Consider the following 24354-nt stretch of genomic DNA (forward strand, 5'->3'; position numbering starts at 1 on the left):
AAGCTGTACTTGGGTGTGACACCCTTTGGACGTTTCAAGTGGAAGCTGAGAATGTCTATGGCACCATGCATCAAACCATGTTCAAACTTCAAAGCCATTTGTCCAAGGATGTATGTAACAATTACTACACCAGCTCATGTACAGATAAGAGAAGTCATAGTTTGACAACCACAGCGAATTTGCACCATCTACAACTATTGAACCCCACCACTTTGAAGCCATCTCAAAATCCAAGTGCCTTGTTGCATATATGACTAACATGACCACCAAGCAAAGCAACCACTCAATGATTACCATGACAACCATTCCTAGTCTAGAGTTACCTTTTGACATCTTCCATACTACTCTCATCACAATTGATACACCACCAGGATCAAAGAAATAAATACTAAAGACCAAGGTTCATATCATAAGTCGTAACCATGGTAAATTTATTGCAGCTTTTGCTTGGTTCTATTGTCAAGGAACTAATACTCTGGCTGAGTCAAGAGCATTTCAAAGTGCCATTAAATATGTTTAGATTATTATTTTCATCATGCCAATATGTTGATATTGAATGTGATTCTGAGGTGGAGGGGATGGCTTCGTAAAGGTTCTTGCTCTGTGGTATCTTTGGGAGTTTTGGCTCCGTCATGTGCTTGTGGTTGATCGCAAGAGTGATTCAGAGAGAGACCTGCCAAGTGATATGATTGCAGGGTAGTTCACTTCATGATTTTTTTTGTTGGGTTTTTTTGTTTGGTTTAGCCACTGCGGCGTAGTGGGGTTGAGTGGGTAACGGTTGAAAGGGTTTCGCATCTCCCTAAAAGAAAAATGAAATGCCTATTCACTGACAGAAATAACAAGAGTCCAAACGGATCACAGATGGCAAAAAGCCCTTAAAACAATAACTACATCAATATGGGATAACCATATACCAGTCCCATCATTTGGACAATTTATGAAAAATTAGAAGCCATAAACATTTCCTGCATAATCCTCATCGTCGCTGCTAAAAGATTCAACCACCTGACTATCATTCTCATCCTCATCACCCTCGGTCACAATGTCCAATATCCCAGCTCCACCATCTAAGTCTACATCATCCATGATAAATTCTCCATCATCATCGTCACCGTCAAGCTCACTCACACTATCATCATCATCTTCATCGCTCATATCATCTAGATCACTCTCACCGTCCTCATCAAGGTCAGGACCGAGTATAGGATCCACATCATCATCGTCTTCATCCTCTTCTTCCTCACTCTCAGCATCATCAGGATCAGAGTCATCATCGGTAGGCCTTCGACGACCAATTTCATAGACGCGTGCTGAGGAGTATACCTGCTCTTGGTCATCCATTGTAATCAAACCAACAAAAGAATCAGTTGGCTCTGTTGCAAAATCAAGGACACAACGGTCAACCGGAATAGTGGCAATGTCCGAGTAGTTGATGGCATCCAATGTGCGAAAAGCAGCAAACAAAGGGTGCTTGCAACGACGGGTGTGAAATGCTGACATCACATCCTCAACGTTTCTTCTCAAGATCGCATAAATTACATCGCCTTGCGCATTAAATGTAATTGTTGTTTGATCCAAAGAAGGTACACTCCTGAGCAGCCTGAATTTTCGGAGATCCCAAACTTCAGAGTTTATGATTACCTGTCATGATAATATAATAAGAAAAAAAAAAAGCTCAGAAACTGGTTTCAAATATTCTGGATGAAGCAAAACAACAAAACCACAAAATACAATGGTCATATAGCCTCAAAAATTCAAGTGAAGTATGAGACATTCCAAACAAAGTCGAAGGAAATGCCCAAGAATATTTTAAGAAAAGTAACTGAAGCACAACAGGGTAATTTTCTCCATGATCTCGGAGACCAACAAACAAAAAAAAGCCTTCCACTAATTGAAATTCTAGTAGCCGCATAGTCATACTCATTCACAACATGATCTTCGTTAATTTTATATGATTGAGAACAGCACACGTCATCATCAATGAAAAAGATCAAATCCTCACAAAAGACTAGGCTGCTCTTTACTTTTGTCAAAAGAAAACTCAAGGAAACTGCTCTTCATGAGGAGATTGAAAACATGATATTTTGATATTAACCTAAAAAATGACCATCACAAAAGTTGCATAAATCAGCGTACCTCATTTCCAGCAGGATGAAAACCACCACCTCCATAATCTGTAAATTGATCAAACCGGTGAACGGGGCCAGAAACTCGTGGATCCCATAAAAATCCATTCCAAAGCAGCATGGAGTCTGAAGGGCTAAAGTGGATAAGGGAATATAGATGCCCTCGACCTGTAGAACTAGTAGTTGTATCTGACAGTTGTGATTCCATCTGGCATGTTTGCACATTGTAAAGCAGAATTTCTCGTCTACCAGGCTCAGAGGATAAAGCAGCAAAAATATTGCCAGAATTGCTAAACTGTGCAGCTTTGCAACCTTCAAATGAATGCATGGGCCCGCCTGAGACTGATGAGGCATCCCACAAACGCACATCCTGGGAGCTTGAGGAGAGAAGCAGCGGCGTCTCACTGGAAAGATGAGACTGAACCAGTGTCATGGGAGACTGGTGGCTTATGCAGCTCTCTAAGACACTATTGCTGTTGGAGTCAAAAATTTTAAGCTCTTGAGAGTGGCTTCCAACAGCAATTTGAGAGGTATCCCTAAGAAACGTAACGCATGTCAAACGGCTGCCAGCATCATCCCGACAAGTCCGCCATGGCCTGAATCTGCTGTAGACAAATTGACGGTCCCGGCGGTTTCCATGGACGCCACCATATATACTCCTAAACTCACGTGTGCCAAGCCGTGCTGTCACATTTGATGGGGCATCAAGGCTTCGTTTTGATTCAGGACAAACATGTGGGTGCAATAGAGAGAGTGATGGAAGAGTGGTAATGGGAGCCGGGCACTGGCGATGTTGGTGCTTCAAATACTGAACAACGAGAGAGTCTAGAGTTAGCCGCTCTGAGTTGCTGGGATGGGGATCATTTACAAGCCCAAATTGGGATGGAGGTGTGGCTTGACCCACTTGGGAGTTAGAATATTGGCTATCATCAACATGATCTACCAAACTGCTCGGTATTGACCGACCTTGCAGATCTCTTATATTGGAATTTGGTGTACAAAACCCAACAGCATCACTTAGTAGAGAGCCTTTGCGTATGGTATTAGGTGTCAAACAAGCTGGAGACCGAAGTCTGGGCTCACCAGTGTTCAGTTGCTTCCCAGGCACCAATCCTATATCCTTCAAATCAGATAACTTCCGCTTCATGGGTAATACAATTGGAGTTTTACATTGAGATTCATTATCGAGATTAGTCCTCGGCATGTATTCTGATGGAGTTTCTGATACACATAGAGGTGCACATGACTGTTTCGAACTGCTGAAGACTTTCTTGGCCGATGATTGATGAGAATCAAGGGATTGGGACTGATTTCTCGACTGAAAACTTAATGATGGTGAAAATACCAAAGATTTCCTCTTTGAAGACAAGGTCAAATCACATTTCAAACTGGAATCCTCATCAGCTGGAGTATCTTTTGCCTTTTCAGACATGAATCCATAAGGGATGCGACCAATGGGCCACTGAAGTTGTATTGGAGTTTCTTCGACAGATACCGGGTGCATGAGAGATAATGGGCCCGCCAAAGATGGTAAGGGTGTCACCTGAGCCTCTTTCAGTAGTGTAGCTGCAGAGGCAGCCAAACCAGATGCTTGTAAATGTTCGTGTATAAGCTGTAATAGTTCCCTGAAGTTGATTCCAAAGAAAACAGTCAATAAGGAAGTAGTAAAAAAATATCTACAAAGGAGCCTAAAGTGAATCCACAACAATGGAACAGGTGCACAAAATACCTCGAGTGGTAAGTAATAGGAGTCGCGGCAGCTATAGCTGCTCTTTCTATGCGCCTTAACGTTGGGGTAGCAGCATCAGTAGCTGCCAATGTGGTTGCCCGCCCTGAATTTGTAACTATCTACAGAAGTAGAGAACATTATTTTTAACCACAGAAGGAAAATGCTTATTCATTAAAAAACGACAATCACAAGAAGTTTTCCACTTCTCAAAGCCAATTGCAAGTGCATACATGCGTTGATCTTTGTGCATGTATTATCCGTACAGGAATGTTGATGAAAGAACTCAAAACAACAATCGGACTCTAAAATGTGAATCTACATATTCACTGATAAAAAAAAACAAAAGTAGGCCTGTGCTTTGCAAACATATAAGACTAGAAAGACTGCATAAACCAGAAGACCACCACCGGTTTTATAAAGGAAGATTGTTCAGAAAGTTTTGATGAAGTGAAAAACTAATTTTATTTTAAGTTAGCCATTTGCACCAGCCTCTTCAATGTTTAAAGGAAGTCAGTGTTCATGTCGTAATTGAGTCTGATTTAATTTGGAGATACTAAAATTAAATAATAAAAAAAAAAGTCATCAATTAAAGAAAGCGAGAATTTTGGGGATATGAATAGTGTTCTATAGAATAGATATAGGCCACACTCTAGCAATAGATACTTTCTTCATAAAGATTCAGCATATTCAAGAAAGCATGTTATCCTCCACTGCAAATTGGTGACAAGTTTGGATTTGGCCCTAAACATAAGGGGCATGTGTAGCGTTCTAGTGGAAACAATAAGATGGAACTTGAAACCTTGATGCCTGGTCCTTCACCCATGCAGGAAAGATGGAGAAGAAAACCAATTGCCTTCATCCATTGCTGTTAAATTAAAAAAAAATGTAACAGTGGCGCTTTCCACAGGATGGAGTCCCCATATAGGTTGATAAAAGATCACAGGACAAGTATTTTTATGTCTTGGTTCAGTAGGAAATTACGTGACTGAAGAATATTGGATGAAATTGACATTATGTCTAGTACACAATTTTGTCAGGTAGCAGTAGTCGTGGCACCCCCTTTCTGTCTTTAAAAGAAAACTTTCCTAATAGATACTTCGAGCATGGATCTTTACAGCAAAAAAAAAAAAATCTTCATCAGAAAACTTGACTTTCATGCTTCTATTGGAAGCATTCACCAAATTATGTCACATAGCACACTTTTTGCTCAATTAACAAACATTTCATATATCAATTATCATTCAAGCACTGCTTAATGTCTCGAGGACACTAACTAAACATATTGGCCACAGCAAGGTAAGACTTTTCCTACACATTTGGGCCTAAAATGTCGGCTCCCAAGCCACCATAGGCAAAAGAGAGTGTTAGAGTAATAGGGTCTGTATAAATGATGTAAAATGCCCCAACCCAACAAGTTAATTTATTGGATTGAATGGAAAAATAACCAATTATAACATGGTATCAGAGCGGGATGTCTTAGATCAAACTTTAGCTTCTGCATTTTAAACGCCCCATTTGTTGCTGCCCCAAGTGTGGGGCAGCAAGTTAACTTGTTGAGTTGAATGCCTCAACAAGTTAACTTATTGGGTTGAATGGCAAAGTAACTATTCTTAACATGGTATTGGAGAGAGAGGTATTGGGTTCAAACCTTAACTTTCGCAATTTAAACCCCTATTTGTTGTTATCCCAAATGTGTACCTTTTGAGTGTGTTTGTTGTTGCCCCAAGTGAGGGCCTTTGTGTTAGTAGCTCTAATGTTGGGCCTCGTTTGTTGTGCACGTGTTGGCCATCAGATTGTTCAACTCACACGTGCGGGGAGTGTTAGAGTATGTATAAATGATGTGAAATGCCCCAACCTAACAAGTTAACTTATTAGGTTGAATGCAGTGTTATCAGAACAGACTTGTGCATCGACCCGCGAGGATGAATTTCGAAGATTCAACCGGTTGGCCTGAAGGGTGAAAGGTTGAACCGCTTTTTTTTAAAAATTATTTAATTTATTTTTTATATATATGGTTATATATATATTAAAATATGTAGCCATTATATGGTTATATATATATATATATATATATATATATATATGATCAGATGTGCATTATAAATAATATCTATGAGATCATCTTAAAGTCATTATTTTGAAGAAAAAAAAAAGATTTTCCAAAAAAAGTAGATTAGTCAAATTAGGGATAGGAACTTTTGACAGTGTTAATCCTCAAAAGTTTGAAAAATGGTAGAGTTACGTGGGACTCGCGGCATGATATGTTGCAACTTACAAGAGTTTGAAAAGGGGAGAAATCCCACATCGAAGAAACTAGAAAGTTGAAATGGGAAGTTTTGTTATAAAAGCAGGAAGAGAGAGGCGTACTCATGCCAATTGAAACAAAGGCATAAAAAGTGAGGCCCGCAGACTCGTATGGACCTCTAGGGTTAGAGGTTAAACCTGTGGGTCATGCGGGTTGTGACGATTCCTCACGGTCCAATTGCTTGCTCGGTTCAACAACAGAACCGACCTGGCCTCACCAAAAAACACCGGTTCAACCGGTCCGACCGACGGGCCGGGCCGGTTCCGATAACATTGGTTGAATGGCAAAGTAACTAATTTAAACATAGAGAAATAAGCATACACCAAAAGGAAGTCCCAACCAAAAATACCAGAAAATCAGCATGGATTGAAGAAAAAAAATGTCTTACCCCAATAAGCTCAATTGCCACCTGAGCAAGCTCAGCTTGCCATCTGCCTTGCTCAGTTCCAGGTGTCTGGCTACCCGAATCCCGAATTAGTTCCGACAGCTTTTTCCCAACCTGGGACACCAAGTTGACCTTAGTAGTTAGTAGCATATAGGAACTTAACAAATAGTTAGACATGCCTAACACATTTTTCTATTTTTGTCTTGTCCAAACAAAGAACAACTTTCAATCAAAAAAGTAGTTTCAACTCAGACAAAACGTAACAGACAGCAACAGAAAATTAAGGAAGAAACAATTGACTACTTGACTTTCCAACACTCCACAAGCTAAACAACTACACTCCCTTACCAGCAACACAAGTACTATTAAAACTACAATCAACATAAAAAAATAAATCAAACTCACGTAGAATACATGCAGTTGGCCTATGTTAGCTTTAAATAAAAATGATAGCAAATTCCCTCATTCTTCTTCCAAATACCTTTCTTTATATACTTGTCTAAACATTTGGCAATATCCAGGTCAACTAGGATATCTTAAATTTTTATTTTATTATAGTTAGGAATTTTTAGGTGTGCATTACCAGTTCCATGCCCTCAAGTGGCTGTGAAGGGTTTCCAACTTTCCATTTGGTGCGCTCCAGAATAATCTCCTTATTGGAGCTGTTATTTTACAAGTCCAAGTCAAAAGGATGCCCTTTAATGAGCTCAATAATGGGGCCTGGGAGATAAAGTACAATACATATACAAACTCACAGAAGTTCATCAAAATTCTAGAATTCTACAAATCAAACATCCCTCGCCAAACTACAATATCAGAACTTGACACACCTTTACTGAATTATGCAATACTGAATCTTCGAATACATGACTAACACATTATAGGGGAAAAAGAAGAACCTGGCAAATAAGTTCATGCAGCCAGCAGTCTTTAACACAAACAAAATGCAATTAAGAAACTTTAAAAATATTCAAATTCAAACTTCTTTTGTCAATTTTCACACTCTTGACCCTCAGAATGAAGATAGTCATGACACCCCCCATCCATTGTGCCCAAAAGCAGTTCAGATTAGCGCGCACGATATTACTTAATAAAGAGAAGAAAAAAAATGCTCCCTTCCTATAGACCTTGAAACACCCCTCTCAAAATTGAAGATGACAAGATAGAAAACAAAAAAAGCACCATGATCTGCCCACACACAACTCATTTGCTCCTCATGCTTGTTAAGAAAGAAAATAGTTGTTAATCTCCAAGGTGAATGTTTACAAAATTGTTAATCACAAGAAAACATATTCTGGACTCGTTTTGCTCCATTCATAAACCAAAACTCATATAAATTGGGTTTCATGCTTATTCACCATCTAAATCCATTATGACAGATCTGTTCTCTATTGCTAGGATCAACAAAGGTGGGGGTTGTATTGAGAAACCAAAAGCAGTGTATGAACTTACTTCTAACAGCTATATAAGGTGGTATCCGTATTTGAAATTTCCAACAGAGAACATGTTCCTTTCATAAAATGTTTTTGGGGAAAAAAGAGGGGGCACTCTACCTGAAGCTTGGTCAATATATGTGCAATTGTCTCATCCCTGGCTAAACCGAGCAGCACACGGCATGCAAGGGCACGAATACAGTCAAGAGCTGCAGGAGGTGAATAAATACGAGGCTGGAGGAGATGCAGAAGAACCTTTATCCCATTGTTCGCACGAACATCATCTCTTGCTTGACGATAACCTTGCTCCAGTTGTGCAGCAAGACCAGCAGAACCTGCTCCAGCACCTAAAGATATTCTACGATCCCCAACCAAGCCTGAAGTTGCTGTGGATACAAGGATTTGTGTAGGATTACCACTATTCTGTGATCCCGATATTGCCGCACTACCTCTATCTAATGCACTAGATTCCCCATTACGATCCCTTACGTCACCCTGGCCAGGCAAGTGAACAGCTCGATCTGAGTTATTGCGTTCGGTGTGTCTATCTCTAGTCTCCATAACAGATCCATTTGACGAATGCATGCAAACTGGCTGCTGACCTTGTGTAACGAGAGGTGGTTTGTTGCTAATTGAAGGTGGTGGACAAACAAGATTGACTAGCACATTTAGTGCTGGCTGTATGATCTGTGGATAAAAGAATAGGCAACAACCAACATAAGACATCTGCTTGACACCAAACTACAAGAGTCTGATATGAGATCCTCAAATGATATCAACATTGATGAAAAGATTCCAAAATGATTATGATTATGATGATGATGACAAGGGGATGATTCTAGACAAGGAAAGTTGCCACAAAGATTACCTCCGGGAACACATAACTACTAGCAATATTAGCTGCATCCAAAATGACTGCTATACCAGCACGATTATTACTTAATGTCGCATTTACAATCATCTTACGGCTGTTTGGGACTAACGTAACGATGTGTAGAACGCTCAACACATATTGCACCAAGTCCCGTGAATAACGCTCAACAGGGGGCACCTACAAAGCCAACAACACATATGAATAAATAGTTATATGCACAAAGAACTTGTAAATAGATCAAACATTAATAAACCAAACCTGACACAGTTCCAACATCGTAATATGTCCATTACAGCCCAAGAACTTCTCAACGGCAGGCCAGCGAGTTTTAACAAATGCAAGACCCAGCTTCCGATCTTTCTGCAACTGCAAAAATACTGCATCTATAGCCTCATTACTGATGTCCAGTGGCTTGTAGGCAGACCTTACACTTGAAATATTCCTGCCAACACCCCGATTACTTTTATTTGGACGAATGGAATCCACAAGCAAAAGAAGGAGTGCTCTGAAATATTGCCGCAAAGCAACACAGGTATGATAAGCAATCTGCTTCTCCGATGAAGTCAGTCCTTCTGCTGGAGAACGATCATTTCGATGTGAGGCTGAACCAGACAGGCCTAATGTCCCAGAATTAACCCCAGATCTTACTGATGCTGCGTCATTTAAAAGGCCCAGTAATTTCTGTAAACCATCCTGCGCATCAAAAGCATCAATAACTGCTCTGAAGACAAATGCAGCGGTGAAAAATAAGGCTGCGTTTTTCCTTGCTTGATCCTGAGGGCACTCCAGAAGCTGGACAGCTAATTCAACAACTTGATGAACAACATCTGAAGGAAGTGCACATACACGTTCCATTATACCCTGAAAGTATATCCAAAATAATAAGGAACTGTTGGGAAAACTAATGCAGATACATTTACAAAAGAAAAACTGTTGAAAAAACAAATCTGTGATACCAAATCATCAAAAGCATTCACCTGAAGAGAACCTATGGCAAATAAGCAAGAAGACAGACCAAATAAGGTCTGTTCATTTCTTGGGGCAGCAAGTAATTTCAGCATTCCACCGCGATCCACAAACAATGCTGCAAATTTTCGGTGAGCAGCCAAAGCACAGATAAGCTTCATCACATCAGGCAAGAGCATTGCTATTTCAGATGCTCCTTTTTGTTTGGAGCTCCGTTGCAATAGTGCAAGGCAGACATCCACTCCCTTTTCATGTAATACAGGCCCCAGAACCTCAACATACTCTCCTAATGTCTCCAGGCACTGAATGCAGTATTTTTCTCTCAACTGTGCAAGGGACACAACATCTGGGATGAAATATTCTTCAACATCCTCATCTATTTCTATTCTTGAGTTGCCATGATTCGCTGAATCAGCATTAGTGCTGCTGGAGTTCCTATAATCAGTCCATAAGAACTTTCGTGGTTAGTCTACTAAGTTTAAGTAAAAACATTAAATAACAAAATAAAGGACCAACTAGCAGAGATAAAAGTGTCAAGCTTCTCACCACCCTGCCCTAAGGCAGGGTTTGAATCCCCACCAGCACATCCATTGATCGTAGAAATTAATGATAATTGAAAAAATGAAACATACAGGCTATCAAGACCATGAACAGGACAATCTTTCCCAATTAACTGTGCTATATTCAAATATAAGTGAAGCCAACCTTGAAACTTCAAAGGCATTGGCAGCATCAATAACTGTAGACGCAGCTCTGGAAGCGGCAAGAACTGCAGCATCCTCGTCATTAAAAGATTTATATTCCTGAATATACCAAATAACACATGGTAAGTCAAAAGAATTTCATTGATGTAAACATCTTTTCATGAAAGAAGGAACAAAAAGAATAACAAGGGAGCAGAAAATGTTCTTTTGCACCTCTAAAGCTGCACTCTTGACAACTTCAGCGGCAGCATCACCAGCAGCTTTAATGGCTGCTCCAGGTGCATTCGCTGCTCTAGCTTCAGCCTCAGCAGCAATAACAGCTTTTTTGACCAGATCGGAGATATCCTTGGTTCCAACTTTGCATTCCTTGAAGCAATCATCATTATCCTCTCTTTCAAAACCATCTGCATTGATCCTTACAGAACATTTTCTTCCATCAGGTACTTTTTTTACATCTAAACATCTTGTCAAATTCCTATCTCTTGCACGTCCTTGCCCTAACCGAATGTTAGATCCGGGAGAGGTTAAAGCCTGTTCACTCGCTACTGCCCCTTCATTAACCCTTACTTTCACTCTCGATCTTGCCCATCCACGGTTCGCCCGGCGCCTTGATGAGTCCTCTCTCCCACTTTCATCAGTATCTCCAAGTTTTGTCTTCTCATCTCCCATGTCTCGAGCATGCCCTCGGTCCTCACCATCAGCACCAACCTCATATATATCAACCTCTTCAGCCAGCCCATCAGGTGGTTTTCCCTCATCAATCCAACACTCTTCTCCGTCTGCACGCCTAGTAGTGCTTTTATCATGATCTCTTTCACCATTCTGATCATCTAAACATCTCTCACCGACTATCCTTGGCCCATCTATATGAGCTACTTCCAGAATCTGTCGCAGCCTACCTCGACCTTCATCTTTGCCTCTTACACCAATAGCACCAGTTGCATTCTTGCTCTCTGTTAAATAACTTCCATCTTTTTGACTTGCACTCTCCCCCAAGACACGTACCCGTAGATATCGCATAAGCTTTGAAGACAATCCAGATGTTAACACATCTTCCACTACTTGACCACCACTGAGTTCAATGAAAAAATAAAAAAATATTGGCGAACAAATTAGAAGACGCACGGAATCAAGCTATGCAACAAAGTATACCATAAGTATTAATCAAACCATCTATTGTAAAAGCATACCCTGCCAAACATAAAGCCAGGAGTCCAGTAGAATAGGTTTTCAACATCTGAGAATCTGAAGCCTCCTTTCCCCCTGAGCCTCGCTTCCAGTTGTGTTCTTCACCAGAAAATCTGGTACTCTCATCCATCACCCAACGTTTTATGTTTTCCAAAACAGGTTCTTCAAAAACATGGGGATACTGTAACCGATGCACAGCTTGCAGTAAATACATATGCCACAAACTCATAGAAAAATAAAACTAGATCTATTAAAAAGCCATGAATTAGGTAAAATAGGATGATGAAGAACAGAAGAATAATCTCACAATCCCTGTAAGTGAACAGCTCATGAGCAATCTCGCAGCAGCTGCCTGGACAAAGATATAATATCTAGATTCGGACAGAAACTTCGAGGAAATCAACTCAAAGAATTCATCGTTCTCCTGAAAAAGAACCAAACATTATATATACAATTAGAAAATCGTCGTAATGGTCTCATCGTATTGCACCATGGTAACATACATGGTAAGAGGAATACACGTGGTGGATTCCCGTGTTCTCATAAACTCATGTAGCCAACCCCAAACTTTTGGGATAAAAGCTTTGATGATGATGAACATACATGGTAAGAGGATCTTAAGTAAACCAAATTATTTAAAACATAACAATTTAAAAAATAAAATTAAAAAAATAAAAACCAAGAGCAATAAATAGTGGCTACCCGGACTAAATTCCCTAGTCGACCAATGTTATGAGACGAACGACCATTATCAAAGGAGGAATGACCATTCTCTTCCACGTAGCTGTAAACAAAAGTAACATGTTAGTCAAAATTTACCTAAACCACACATCAACTGAGGAATGGGAAAGAAGCATCAGCAAAACTACAGAGTTAGGTAAGTATTCAAAAATCTTGAGCACAAGGCTACAACACCGGAAGCAGGGTCATGGAAAGGCAACATGTAAGCAGACTTACCCCTACACCACATAGAGGATGTTTCCAGGAATTGAGTCCATGAACTCTAAGTTGTGTCGAAGCAACTTCACCACTAGGCCAAGGGTCAAAAAGAGAAGGGAGGGAAAGAAGAAGAATTATGTGCCACTTTATGACCACTCAAAGAATTACAACCAACTACCCAGAGTTACCTCTGTTTCACCCAAAAGTTGTAAAATGCTCTGTTTCACATAAAAGTGCAAGAAGGGCGAAGTAAAAAGAAACAACGCAGTTTCCAAAGGCTATCAATGCCCTATCAGTCTATCACCAATTATCAAGAATCAACAGTGCGCAAAAATGTTACATAAACCCATTAATGGCAACAACTAGAATCCTCCGTGCAGAAAGCTTTTGCATAACACCACGAATGTAAGACTGTTGTTCAGAACTCGATGACCAAAACACAGCTCAACTTAAATTACATAATCTACGACCCTAATAAATTACAGAATGAAGCAAATGCAAATAGAGACATGAGGATACATACAGGGACTCCTGAGTCTCGAGAAGGGAGGAGAGAGCGTGAAGGACCGTGGGGTTAGGGTTATCGGGGGATGATGTGATCTTCTCCATTAATCTCTGTGCCTTCTCTATCAGTTCGTCGTCTTCGTTCTTCACTTCCTCTTCTTCCCCTTCTCCACCGACCGGTGATACGGAATCGGGTGGCGGAGGAGAAGTACCTGCTTCTTGTCCATGCCTTTGCCCTTGATTTGGAGATTCCTCTATTGCCGCCTCCATGACTTCTTTACTATAACTTGTAAAAGAAAAATAATAACCGAATGGACAGTTGCGATTGCCAGTGAATACGAAGATATGGCCTTATCAACGGACCTTCTGCCGCACAACAGAGTTCCTTGGTTGATTTGAATTCAGAGTAAAAGAAGAACGCGAAGAAGAAGACGGAGGTATACGTTTCGCGACTGACTGTTCGGTGTTTTTGTACTGAAGCGATCGAGCGAGACTCGGGAAAACCCGAAGGTTCGCGATAGGTCCGACCCGCTTTGGCTAGACCCTAACAGCAACTGCTTGTGGCTTGTTTGGGAGTGCAGTGAGGTGAGGTGCGGTGTGGTACTGAGTTATAAACTGTGGTGCTGTGAGGTGAGTTGAAACGTAAAAAGTTATTTAGCGCATCACTTTTAAAACTGTGGTGTGGTGCGTTTGGCGTATCTAAATTACGATTATATTATATGACTAATAATATTAATATAAAATCACTTAGGGTTTACATTGTACATTAATCTAAAATAAAATAATTGACCTAATTTGATTATGTAGGACAATTCAACATATATTGTAAGCGTTTGGGAGTGCTGTGAGGTGTGGTGAGGTGTTGTGAGGTAAAAAGTTGTAGTGTTGTGAGGTGAGTTAGAACGCAAAAGCTGTTTGGCGTGTCACAAAAAACTGTGGTGTTGTGAGGTGTGTTGCAAGACACTGCCAAACTCATACAATATATTAGGGCATAGATGGGTCTTAATGTCTCTTGAGTACTTGCAATGGTGCAAGTGTTCTTGGGCCAACAAAAATCATTTTTGAGTTTCATCCCTATTACACAAAAAGTAAGTCAAACACGTCTCTCAATACAGTCACATCAGCAAAACACAAATTTCTATAAATTATTCATTCCCACTCAACATGAAGGCCAACAATATCTCATGTCTCCATATTGTCCACAATAAAACTACATCAAAACATCATTTCTCAATACAGTCACATCAACAAAACACATCTCCCAATACAACCACATCAACAAAACACAAATTCCTATACAATTTTGTTGGCCCAACAAAACTTAGGCCACTACAGCGGATGGAAAACTACTCAAATACACATCTCCCAATATAACCACATCAACAAAACACAAATTCCTATACAATTTTGTTGGCCCAACAAAACTTAGGCTACCACAGCGGATGGAAAACTACCCAAATTCCAAATCCCCTGGTGAGAATAAAACCCTGAACCTCAAGGTTCTGGGCAGATAACCAGACCAACCAGGCTATCTCCCAGGTTTGTTTTATGTTCATTGGGTTCTACTACAATATATCGACAAAAACTAAGATAGTAAATTTACACAATTACACCAATATACCAAGGTAGTAAATTTATACAATTACACCAATACATATGATATATCATTCATATTCCAAACCACTTCACCAATATTGGAGCGTTAGTACATATTAACCATTTCAAAGTTGTGAGAGCAAACTAATATTTAGGTAATACGTACATACACCCCTCAACTTTTGGTCACTTAGAGACTCCTTAACTTTCAAAGTTTTTTAAGAGTTCTTCAAAGTTTGAAAATCAATAATTTAATATTATTTAAATTTTAAATGAATAAATTTATATTCGAAAACTATCATATTGGCTCTCCCATGAGAGTGTGTCAATCCACTTCTTCATTGGGGAGCACTAGCTTAGCAGCTAGATCCTCGACTAGGAGTTGTTGAGGTGTGTTCACTTTTTACAATAGTATGGTGAATTGTTCCCAAGTGACTAGAGCATTTAACTGCTTAGGGTTGTTACCCTGGAGGTTGCTTACCTCTAGTAACCATTGTTATTTTTGAAAGTTACCCAGTTCTCATATATTGCGCCAATCTTATGATGTCCAAAACTTACTCGAGTTCGGACATATTAGTAGGTATGGCTAGTTGTTTAGAAAGTGATTGCTCGAAGGAAAAGTAAGCTGAGCGAATTTGTTCTTTAGAGGCTTTTTCGATGCTCAAGTCAGCTCGAGGGTTATTTAGAGATTGAGAGTACTCTTCAACTTGGAACTCTCTCTTTGCTAGTAATCAAAAGTTACTAGTTCTAAAACTTAGAATTACCTAGTGCATCGCTTGAGTTGAAAAACTTGGGCTTGTATATATGATGTGGGTTTTCGTTCCCCTTGTAAGCCGGTTTGCAAGGGAGAATATGAGGCTCACAGATTATTTCATGGTATTGGAGCAGGCGCATAGTCTGCCCCACTATCCTTCACGTGTTGAGATGTTGATTTTCCACATCACACGTAGGGGGAGTATGAGAACATGGTTCTTGTCCCACATTGTTTGGATTGACAAGCTTGAGCTTGTATATATGATGTGGGTTTTCATTCTCCTTGTAAGTAAGGGAGAACATGAGGCCCACATATTATTTAAGGATTTTGAATAGTATTCACGAATGTGATTTGTATTTCACCATTATGGTGGCAAAAGTGCTACCTGGCCTCATTTTCTCAATATATATAGGTCTCTGACCTTTATTTTAAAAAATAAAATTTATAATCATATTTACTAATGGTGAATAGTTAATCACTCATAATATTTAAATAATCCATGATATTTGTAGGGATAATACTTGAGACCTATGATATCATTTCACCCTCTATTAATATGTAACAATGTTAGAGAGTTCAACTTTTAGTAACCCAACTCAACCCAAGTCTATATGACATGTCCATGTCAGCAAATGACTAAGCAAATTTTAAAAAAACCATTTTCAAAACATAAATGATTGGACAATTTTGAAAAGGAAAAGTTTTCAAAGCATTGCTTTGTATGAGATCAATTGTTTTTAACTGAATTTCATTGAATTTCGTCTCAGACATATGATTATTTTATTGAATCAAAATAGTCCACTGAATTTCGTTTTAGACATATGTTTATTCCATTAAATTAAAACAGTGAAATAATTAATTCTATTGAATTTTGTCTCAGACCTATGGTTATTACATTAAATTAAAATAGTGAAATAACTAATTTCATTGAATTAGTTCTTAAATCTATGGTTATTTCACTGAATTAAAACAATGAAAAAACTAATTTCATAGTTTTAAATCAACGGAATAGCTAAATACATTGTTTTAATTAAATGGAATATCTAAATCCATTGTTTTAAGTTGACGAATCAATCTCACAATTTTATAGAATACAAAACTTTACAGGAGAAACCAAATCAATTGAAAAAAGGCAATCAGTAAGGTGAGACAAAAAATAATGACAAAAAAATAAGAAACCGGTATCAATTTATCATCAATCATCATCAATCATCAATTTATATATATATAATGGAGGCCCAAGGATGCTTCTCCTTGAATTGTGGAGAATAACAAAGAGAGCGGTAAAAAACTTCCCCTTAATTATGGGAAAATCATCAATGCTAATAATAAAGACCCACCAAAAATTAAATAAACATAATCATCAATTTATATATATATAATGGAGGCCTAAGGATGCTTCCCCTTAAATTGTGGAGAATAACAAAGAGAGGGGTAAAAAGCTTCCCCTTAATTATGGGAAAATCATCAATGCTAATAATAAAGACCCACCAAAAATTAAATAAACATAATATTAAAGAAGTTAATTACCGGAAAATCAATGCTATTTCAATGATAACCAATTAAATGTTGCATAAATACTATTAGGAACAATAAAAAGTGATAAAAGATGTAAAATAATGAAAAGTAACTACTAAACACCAATTAAATGTGCATAAAATATATATAATGGAGGCCGAAGGATGCTTCTCCTTGAATTGTGGAGAATAACAAAGAGAGGGGTAAAAAAACTTCCCCTTAATTATGAGAAAATCATCAATGCTAATAATAAGGACCCACCAAAAATTAAATAAACATAATATTAAAGATTTTAAAAAATTAAATAAACATAATATTAAAGAAGTTAATTACAGGAAAATCAATGCTATTTCAATGATAACCAATTAAATGTTGAATAAATACTATTAGGAACAACAAAAAGTGATAAAAGATGTAAAATAATGAAAAGTAACTACTAAACACCAATTAAATGTGCATAAATACTAATAGAAACAACAAAAAGTGATTAAAAAAAGTAAAATAATAAAAAGTAACGGCTAAGCAATTGAACAATCATAATTATAATCATATAATTAAAATAAGTGTATTACAAAATACTGAAGTGCTTTAGAAGCTGCCACATCTGCTTCTGTATGGCTCAAACTCTTGCCACATGTAATTAAATTAAGTTAAATTAAATTGAAGTTATATTACGAAACACTTTCAATCATCACGCCTTTTCCGCCTCATGTGATCAACTATATGTTACAATTCAATAATGTCATGTTTTATATAGCAATGCTATTATGTTGCTACTGAATGTACTCGCATTATAATTAAAATCTTTGTGAAGTGTATTGCACTTCAAACTTGGTCACTTTTAAAAACCTTTTAGTTTTAGCTTTTAGTCACGTGAATAAATGGGGACACATATTTCTCTTTGTTGACGCTACTGAGTACTCAGGTTTAGAATGAAATTCATGATTTGTCCATTTACTACTATGCGTAGAATGTTGTCCATACACATGTTCTTGGTGAACTTTTGTCACTTTGGAGAAAAAAAACAGCGCAAACAATAATTGCTAAACTCTTAGCATATTTTTTTTCCTTATGTATCAAATTTTTTGCTCCCTCTTAGAAAATTATTTCTTAGCATATTGAGAAAAATATATTGTAGTTATTTGTACATCTCACAATTATCTCCATTTTCTATAATTCAAGCTTTGTTATTCATCATGGTAATAAAGTATCGAAAAATTATCAAAAATCTTTATTTTCCAAATTAATTATGTGTCATACGAAACGCGAGCATGCAACTAGTTATATTTTATAACTGAAGATGATCAACCATAAGCCACCTCAAAACCCACCAAAGTTATAAAATCCTTTCTACAAAAAAAGTTTCAGCAACAACCCCAATGCAAAACCCATAAATGGACAAGACCCATTAAATTCAAACAAATCAATGGAATAACATATTAAATCAATGGAATAACTATTTCGACGACTATTTCAACCGTTCAAGAGTTGTAACCTGTAGAGTTCATCAAGACAATTCCAACAACTATGGTGCGCGGAGGGGTGACCAACGGTGGCCAAATCAGGCTCCAAAAGTTTATGTTGGCTGCGGTTTTAAGGCGAGATTTCGGTGGAGTAGGTGGCTATTGACAACAAATTAATGTTAAGGATGAGTTATGGCACTTCAGTTCAGTGGGTCGGTGGTCCAAATCGAAGGCTAGATGATCGACCTTGGTTTCCGATAGTAAAATTGTGAAGGGAAGAGAGGGATATGAGAGAGAAAATAGAGACTGAGGATAAATATAATGTTAATTTTCTGAAATTTAAAAAATTTACACCTCATGCCAAATAGACTTGGGATGGCTAAGCCGAGGGGTTGGCAATTTAGCATTTTCTATTAAAGTTGAGTATTGGATGATAAATGCGTCATCTGTTTCCTATCTCGCATGCCACATTACTCTATTTTTAAATGGAACTCTGCATCGGAAATGTTGTTAAATCAGATGTAGCACACCACGAAACAGAGACATGGCAAACGTATCCGATGAAGATGCAGCGGCGACAGAGATGTCTCTTTCGTCTAATCACGAGGACTGGATCAAGTATGTGTATTTGTTTGGCAGTAAATCACATATCATTTTAGTTATCCTCTAAATTTTGGATGAATATGAATGCATATTTAGGATTCAGGAATCGCTGAAGAAGGTATTGATCGAAGAAGACGACTTTAAGTGGAAACTTCCCAATCCCAAATCAACAAGCTCGACCCAGTCCATTCCTATTGAAGAAGAAGAAGAAAGAGAATTAGAAGAGTTAAAGTATGTGGGCGGGTTTGATGTGAGCTTCTCAAAGGAAGATCCGTCGATTGCCTGTGGTAGCCTCGTGGTTTTGGAGCTTCCAGGAATGAAGGTTACTTACCACGACTTCTCTCTTGTCAGGCTTTATGTCCATTACGTCCCCGGCTTTCTCGCCTTTCGCGAGGTAAACCCAGTACTACGACTCATTTCGATTTTCTTGCCCTTCCTCATCTGTGTATATGTAAGTTCTTTGCATATGAGTTCAGCTGCTCATTATTCATTTCTGCTGAAACCTTTATTTTAGGCTCCCCTTCTACTTGATCTTTTGGAAAATATGAAGAAGCAAGCTAATCAGTTCTACCCCCAGGTTCTTTCTTTATTCATTTGAATAAGATCCAAAATTCTGTTTTCCTTTTCTCTTAAAAATTGTACGTCTCGTATACCACATGGTCTCTCAAAGGTAAATTTTCCCCCTCCTTGAGCTGTTAAGAGTGTTCGTTTATTTATTAAAGACTGCTTGTATGATTTGAGTGCTCATGCGCACACATGTAAGTATGCAACAGTTCCTAATAAAAATTTATTGTTCAATTTTTCCAGTTGTTAATGGTTGACGGCAATGGTGTACTTCATCCTCGAGGCAAGTCTGTTTTGTTCAAATTTACCCAAATGAATTATTAATGTAACTTCATGCACCTAGTATGGAGCCCAAATGCAGCAATCAATTATTGTTTCTTTATGATTTGGTGATATAAAAGAGTATTGCTCACTCAGGTCAGATATGCTGGAGATAAGACAGCAATTCAAATTCATATTTGAATTTCCATCTTATTTCTTATATCTCGAAGATATTGTAGGAGATTTGATAATGTATTTTCCCGATAAAAAGAAACTATCATTTCATGTGAAATTCAGTATTGAACCTTTGCGATGTTAGTAGGTTTTTTAATGAGAGTGAATCACTCTATTCTTCTCTAATCCTTTTTTATTATTTGTCTTAACTTTAGAGCTGTATAGTCTGGTTTTTTTTTTTTTTTTTTTTAAAAGGTCCAAGAAGACCTGATTATATTTCTGTTCCAGGAATAAGATCCAGGAATTGAGGCCCTAATGCACTCACGCCACCCATATTGGTGGAATACATCCCAATGTAAGGAACTAACAGCTAAACAAAGCTTCAAAAATAAGAAAAAATATAGAAAGCACACTAATATAGAGCTATATAGTTGAAGCTTATTTCTGAACAGTATGCACAATTTGCTATACATTTAATATAAGACACAAGTTAGTATTAGTATAGATTGAACGTGTGAGTTTGACTTATGTTTGATATAACATTATAAGTGGTGATTGAGGTTTTATATAAAAAGATCCTGCTTTTGTTAACTGTATTTATCCTGCTTGAGGAATTTGAATATATAGTATATATACCGGATTTATATTTAAACAGACAAATCCTTCTCTAGGTTTTGGTTTGGCCTGTCACCTAGGTGTTCTCACTGATCTGCCAGCCATTGGGATTGGAAAGAATGTAAGTTCTGACTGTAATATTTCCTATTGAATAAAAGCAAAGTCTTAAAAAGCTTCTATCTTCCATCATTTAGCTATGGTGCCAAAATATTTAATGTTTCTATTTCATTCTGATATGATTGGTTGCTATGGCTTATGGAAGTCATCAAATTCACAAAGTTTGAATTTAACATGTCTCAGCTGCATCATGTGGATGGCCTTACTCAATCTGGAGTTATACAACTTCTTAAAGCAAAAGAAAGCAGTGGTGAAGAATTTGTTACTTTGATGGGACGTTCTGGGCGCACATGGGGAGTGGTAAGCTATTCAACACAACTTTCTTTTTGTTTCTTAGGGACAATTAAATCTTGCAATGAATCTAATTACTGAAACTACTAGAATAACTACCTAATAGAAAAGCTACAAGTGTTGCCCTCTTAATCAGCCACTTGTCCCATCTTGTTGTATAGGAGCACTCCTCTTATGCAGGTCTATCTGCCCTCAAACAAATTCTAGTGAATATGATGTGTGCAGTACTTTGTAGATCCAGGTACCCCCTAATTAAAGTCTACAGAATTCCTCTCCAACCAAATTGTCCACAAGACAACATAGAAGACCATTTCCCAAATTTTAAGCTGAAATTTCCCAAGGATTAAGCTGAAATTTCCCAAATTTTATAGATCCTGTCACTCACCAAGCAATACTCACCATTCTAAGAGATTGCTCCTTTTGACTAAGAGACATTACAATGGAGGAACTAGGGTCAATGAACTCTATAACTGAATTGCACATAGGACAGATACTTTGAGCCCATGTGATCAGCCCAGCCTCATGAGTTTGTCTCTCATATTTACATTACCAAGCAAAACTGTCCATAATAAAACTCCACCTTTGGTGGAGTTAACCCAGCCCATACGGCATACGCCACCAGTTTCTTGCGTAGGCTGCCTTGTTTAGCTGCAGACAAGCAGAAGGACTTCACAGAGAATACCCCATCAGTTGTGTGCTTCCAAACAAAGGGGTAATCTGAGGCTACTGCCCTTTAATACTGGTCACTTACCATTTGATGACTAATGGAGCACAATTCTAACTTCCAAGGCCACCTTGCAGTTCTCTTGCAAATACTTTATTGGCTTTCTTTCTGTTGCTTTAACTTGGTGCACTTTCTTGCCGTGAATCCTTTCCCTTTGGCTGTCCTCAATAACTGATGAATCTCTCTATGGCCTGCTGTATAGTTAACTCCAGGGATTTTCTTTAAATCCTGTTTAACTTCCTTAACAGGCAATGAGATCAACTAAGGTCTCGTCAAAGCCCATATTCGTTTCAATCGGTCACCGAGTATCACTTGATACAGCCATCAACATTGTTAAAATGACATGCAAGTATCGTGTGCCCGAGCCCATTCGACAGGTGATACAAAACACTGTTTTTATGCTTTATATTATTATCACAGATGGCCTTTTTGGCGCAATATAATGGAATTATATATACTCGCCAAATCTTGTAAATCCACTGAGCTCTTGTTCTTGTTATTTCCATTTTTTTATCTTCCAGAACCAAGCAAAAAGTTCTCTTTGTATTACTTGTATTATCTTCATTGATTTTTCGAGTAATATTGCCGGCCATGATAGTTTCCGATTAAAATATAATGGCAGACATTTGATATAATTGGTATGAAAGCTTTTCCTGAACCTTTTATCATCAACATAGGGCTTGAATAGTGTTTTTTGCACCATCCTGTACGTGTTGCATACTTGTATGTACAAATTAATTTTCTTTTAAAGGAACTTGATTTTATATTAAATAACAACAGAGTTCATGTTGTTAGTCTATGATAGAGGTGTTAGATGTGAAGCAAAAGTGCTAGTTATAAGGGTGGGCTTAGCACTTCTACATCAGAAGACCATGTTTTCTTGTGGGCTTGGGATAACGTCGGCTGTGCTCACAATAGGCCTGCAAGGAGGCTTGGTGGACCCGGAGTCTCCAGCGTCCATGAAACATTGGCTTGGGAGAACACACTTAGTAGTTAGTACCCTCAACCAGAACGATTTGCACGCCCTCACCTCTTTACCTCTCCCAAGCCAATGTCCCATGGAAGTTGGAGAGTTCGGGCCCACCAAGCCTCCTTGCAGGCCCAGCGTGAGCACAACCCACATTAGCCCAAGCCAAAGCCCAAGCCCACAAGAAAATCTGGTGTTCTGTTTTAGAAGTTTTAGAAGTGCTAGTTATAAGGGTAACCCTTATAACTAGCACTTATGCTTCACATCTAAGCGATGTGGGACTCTATCAGTCTAGTAACTCGAATGTTTTTTCAATAACTCAAATGGTTGCATTTGGTTTAGTATTGTGAGTCTGTGACTGGGGAGATATCGGCTAGCATCTTCCAAGTAGATAATCTTCTTTCTTTTATGGATGACAATTGCTTCAATACTTGCAAATATTCAATTTGGAATATTTTATCCAATACTTTGCAGTACTTGGCCAGGGGGAAATGCAATACCAGCATATCATATTCCACTAATTATGCCACATCGATCATTTGCTTATTTTTTCCCCTGGAGGCTAGAGGCCATTGTTTTATTGAATAAACAAGTGCTTTGATATACTTGAAGTTGTTTTGGTTGAGTGTTATTGACCCTGCATCTTGTCTTCTGGTCAGTTCTTACTCATTCATGACTTTGATCTAACAAGTAGCTACTTTCCTTTGAATTCTTATGTATTCTACTGCAGGAATATGATGTTCAATTATGGTTTTTACCTTCTCATATTATTATTGCAGGCTGATATAATATCAAGAGAGCACATCCGGAAGAGTCCTAATCTGGTGGGTATCTTGGAGATTAAATCCTCAGACTACTAGAGCCCATACCATGTTGATCTCTCCTTTCCCTTGAAAGGTGTCATAGCAGCATAAAAAAATACTTGAAAATTTGAAAACCTTGTGCTACTGCACTATATTATATTGTTGTGCGCCACTGTTTTACCATGCTACTTTGTGCACTTTTTCATGTAAACAACCTAGAGGTTGCAGTGGCCCGGTGGTAGCTAGGGGTCACATGAAACAGCCTCTTTAGACCTATTTTTTTGTGATCATGTCAAAAGGTCCACGCTCTTTCGAGCTGCATTGCCCAAGTTGGTGTATACTGGTTTGGTTTTGTGTTTTCAGATATGCATTTAGTTTGGTATTCTTACTTGTTTAATTTTTAATAAAATACGTGCCTTAAAAAATAGTCCAGTTCCGTATGCCTAAAAAACACAAACCCCAAAGTGTTTACGGTTACTCGAAGGTAAACACACGACCGTTGGGTACAAACCACAGAGTGTTTTCATTCTCTTTAAGGGCATATTTACAGTAACAGCTGATGTATTATTAGTCAATCTAAAGTTGAACCAGGTACCAGCATTAGCGCAAATTGTATCCAAGTCATACGTCCGACGTGATTGTTAGATGTGGTGGCTAAAGAAGTTATTGAGCACCAGTCCTAAATTGGAGTGTCGATAAGGCCCGTCAAGATTTAGTTAGTAATGGGAGCAGAAGCTTTTCCACCCCAAAA

The 24354-nt window shown here is 38.2% G+C and overlaps 2 protein-coding genes across 3 annotated transcripts; one reads left to right on the plus strand and one right to left on the minus strand.

The window, feature by feature from the left end:
• Window positions 1-800: 800 nt before the first annotated feature.
• Window positions 801-13617, minus strand: LOC119993729 (DDB1- and CUL4-associated factor homolog 1-like). The gene is made up of 14 exons (XM_038840948.1): window positions 13173-13617; window positions 12413-12494; window positions 12018-12134; window positions 11713-11891; window positions 10736-11594; window positions 10524-10621; window positions 9830-10253; window positions 9111-9713; window positions 8847-9029; window positions 8099-8665; window positions 6549-6659; window positions 3856-3974; window positions 2137-3751; window positions 801-1641 (listed from the first exon to the last, which is right to left on the minus strand). Exons 1-14 carry the CDS (start codon window positions 13421-13423, stop codon window positions 946-948), a joined length of 5904 nt encoding a protein of 1967 aa, XP_038696876.1. The 5' UTR covers window positions 13424-13617; the 3' UTR covers window positions 801-945.
• Window positions 13618-18941: 5324 nt separating this feature from the next.
• LOC119993754 (endonuclease V) lies at window positions 18942-23987 on the plus strand. 2 transcript variants are annotated; one of them, XM_038840977.1, is made up of 8 exons: window positions 18942-19102; window positions 19184-19481; window positions 19602-19664; window positions 19895-19934; window positions 20758-20822; window positions 21002-21118; window positions 22082-22210; window positions 23580-23987. In XM_038840977.1, the coding sequence occupies exons 1-8, from the start codon at window positions 19029-19031 to the stop codon at window positions 23658-23660; spliced, it is 867 nt and encodes a 288-aa protein (XP_038696905.1). In that variant the 5' UTR covers window positions 18942-19028; the 3' UTR covers window positions 23661-23987. The 2 variants fall into 2 exon arrangements, with proteins under 2 accessions (XP_038696905.1, XP_038696906.1); XM_038840978.1 differs by lacking the exon at window positions 22082-22210.
• Window positions 23988-24354: the final 367 nt, after the last annotated feature.

This window comes from Tripterygium wilfordii, chromosome 23 (assembly GCF_013401445.1).
Source record: "Tripterygium wilfordii isolate XIE 37 chromosome 23, ASM1340144v1, whole genome shotgun sequence".
Classification (NCBI taxonomy): Eukaryota; Viridiplantae; Streptophyta; class Magnoliopsida; order Celastrales; family Celastraceae; genus Tripterygium; species Tripterygium wilfordii.

What these genes read in the sequence shown, in the direction of transcription:
- LOC119993729 (XM_038840948.1), bottom strand. Translation starts at nt 13,423, where the DNA reads ATGGAGGCGGCAATAGAGGAATCTCCAAATCAAGGGCAAAGGCATGGA. An exon ending in GTAGTTATGTGTTCCCGGAG is followed by an intron (nt 8,666 to 8,846) that starts GTAATCTTTGTG and finishes TTTTATCCACAG; the next exon opens with ATCATACAGCCAGCACTAAA. An exon ending in TTCATCCTGCTGGAAATGAG is followed by an intron (nt 1,642 to 2,136) that starts GTACGCTGATTT and finishes TTATCATGACAG; the next exon opens with GTAATCATAAACTCTGAAGT.
- LOC119993754 (XM_038840977.1), top strand. Translation starts at nt 19,029, where the DNA reads ATGGCAAACGTATCCGATGAAGATGCAGCGGCGACAGAGATGTCTCTT. An exon ending in GCTTTCTCGCCTTTCGCGAG is followed by an intron (nt 19,482 to 19,601) that starts GTAAACCCAGTA and finishes CCTTTATTTTAG; the next exon opens with GCTCCCCTTCTACTTGATCT. An exon ending in TGGTGTACTTCATCCTCGAG is followed by an intron (nt 19,935 to 20,757) that starts GCAAGTCTGTTT and finishes ATCCTTCTCTAG; the next exon opens with GTTTTGGTTTGGCCTGTCAC.